The 2,543-nt window shown below is 33.3% G+C and overlaps 1 protein-coding gene across 1 annotated transcript; it reads left to right on the top strand.

Moving 5' to 3' along the window:
- Positions 1 to 206: 206 nt before the first annotated feature.
- Tsp_13445 (homeobox protein Nkx-6.3) lies at positions 207 to 848 on the top strand. The gene has a single exon (XM_003368395.1). The coding sequence runs from the start codon at positions 207 to 209 to the stop codon at positions 846 to 848; it is 642 nt and encodes a 213-aa protein (XP_003368443.1).
- Positions 849 to 2,543: the final 1,695 nt, after the last annotated feature.

Genomic DNA, 2,543 nt, shown 5'->3' with positions numbered 1-2,543 from the left:
ACAGTAATTCTCAATCGTAAAAGCTGTTGGTCAAGCGAGCGATTAGTTGTTGTAATTGTAGTTGGACAAGTTGAGGAGTTCTTGAACTTTTGGTGAATGAGAAAGAATTGTTCAATTTCAGTTGACAATTTGGAAAGCAAAAAACATATATAAAGAAAGAAAAAACAGTACAAAACTGATTATCTAAAATTAAGCTAATTAAGCTTATGGAAATGAGCCCTGAAGTGGCACCGAAAACCTGTTCCTATTCAATTCAAGCTCTTCTAAATGATGATCAACCTGATGACAACATTCGAATACCACCACTACCACCACCACCACCACCACCACCACCAGCAACCACAACAACAACAGCAACAACCACTAAGCCAGATCGACCGTTAGCTGTTCACGGAGGAACTTGGTGGAACCAAGCCAATTCGTTGTATTCTGGATTCATGCCAAAAATGTGGTACCAAGAACCTCAGCCCGATCCACGCTTGTTGGCTTTGTGGCAACTGGCCCATGTGCACGCTCACGCCCTTGGTACAGCCGCCGTGGCAGCGAAGAGTCACCAAGAAGCAGCTCCACAATGCATCCAAACACCGGCAACGAATACCAGTTGCAATAATCGGATGTTGGATTTGGACTGTTCATCTGCATGCAGGAAGCAGAGTCGTCCAACATTTACCGGACCGCAGATATTTGTACTGGAGAAAACGTTCGAACAAACCAAGTACCTCGCCGGTTTGGACCGCGCCAAGTTGGCTTCACGTCTTGGCATGACGGAGAGCCAAGTTAAGGTAAGTTATGAGAAAAGAAAAATTTTTTGTCTTTTCACAATATTTTCCTCTGATCCTCATGCTTAATTTTCCCCTTTAAATCATTCTCATAAAAAATTGTAGCTAGTTTTTTCAAGCAATTTTTCAAAGCTCTCAAACAAATGGACATGTGCAATAGTGAACTTTTTTTAGTTTTTATTATGCAATTACTTTTATCATGATTTTGAGATTGTTGTTGTTTGCATTCACTTTAAACGTTTTATGGTTGAATATATTTAATAATGGTTAAACCTACTAATTCAAATTGACTCACATTAAATTTGTTTTTTTTTATATTGTAACTTTATGAGAAATGCAAACGCTGACGAGTCGTTCAAATATTTAGGCACGGTGTTTTTGAGAACAACGATAGTTTCGCATCAGTTCTCTCCTTTTATATTATATTGAAACATTAACGATGTGCTATTTAACGCTATATATTGACCTAAAAAGTGAAAAGTGCTTATTTCTGTTGCAAGAGTACTTACTCAATTATTTTAAGCACATAATGTTCATGTACAAGTGGTACCATACACACACATATATATATATATATATATATTTGTAGAACTGTGAGTTATTAAGTTTATTGATTCAAAATGGAAATTTGTTTTATCATATAATCTGACGCTTTGCGCAGATTGAAATGAAATGAAATTGAATTGTTAAATTAAATGCCTTCTTAATGTTTATTATAATTTTTATGTCCGGGGGAAAATTGAAAATGTAAAAACAATTATGCAAGTGTGTAAATTTATATTTAATAAATAGTGTCGTATTTTGTTTATGGCTGGAGAAATTTGTTGTTCTTTGAATTATATCATTGAGTAATGGAATGATGTAATTAATATCTGATAATACAATATAAAAGAAGAGAATGTAAAGCGATTGACATTTGCAGTGAAAAAATTGTTTGCAAAAGCATCTTACAAGAATGTAAATTTTGTTTGTAATTGATTTTTTAATAATTTAAAAAGTTCATAATAATTTGATTTGCTTAACCAGGTGGGTGATGGATGATGAGCGCATTATATGTGTAGCAATAATAAAGCGTAGTAATACAGGTTGAAATCGCTTGATAGACAGTCATGAAACAATTGCCAGAAAGATAAATGAACTTCCGCAATTTTAGCATATGAATGCAGTAAGGAAAATGTCTCTTTAGCATTTGCAATTAAATGAAAAATATCTTTCATAATAATAATAATTTTCTGTACGAGGGATGAACTAAGAAGAGAAAAGAATCGAGAAATATTCAATATTGAGGTTTCCTTCATAAATTAGGAGCAGTAGTCAGTAGTGCATTGGAAAAAAAATTCAAGTCCCCCATATTTCACAAGTTCTCTGTAGTGACTAGCAAATCATGTTGGGAAAAGTTAAAAAAAATTAACTTTCCTGTTATTGAGATCAAATGATGGATTAGCAGATGAATAAAAATGCCCACGGCTTGGTAAACTGTTCTGACGAGTGGGCATAATTAAGATAATTTACAACAATAATAATGATAATGATAATGAACAACAAGAAAAGTAATTATGCAAAAAGATTATTGCAATAAAATTAATAATTCAAGAAAATAGTCTAAAATTAATTTCAGTCCTTTCCTCACAGTAGATTCTGAATTAAGCGCTGCAAGAAAAACCCAAATAATAATAATGAGATATTGTACTGAATCAATTCGCTTTTCCATCGCACCAAGATGCAATCATGTCAGAGTCATAAAAAAATAGTAATCAAAAAACT

This window comes from Trichinella spiralis (assembly GCF_000181795.1).
Source record: "Trichinella spiralis strain ISS 195 chromosome Unknown Scfld2520, whole genome shotgun sequence".
NCBI classification, from domain to species: domain Eukaryota; kingdom Metazoa; phylum Nematoda; class Enoplea; order Trichinellida; family Trichinellidae; genus Trichinella; species Trichinella spiralis.
Note: the sequence above shows the minus strand (reverse complement) of the source record. Positions and strands in the feature narration are given on the sequence as shown.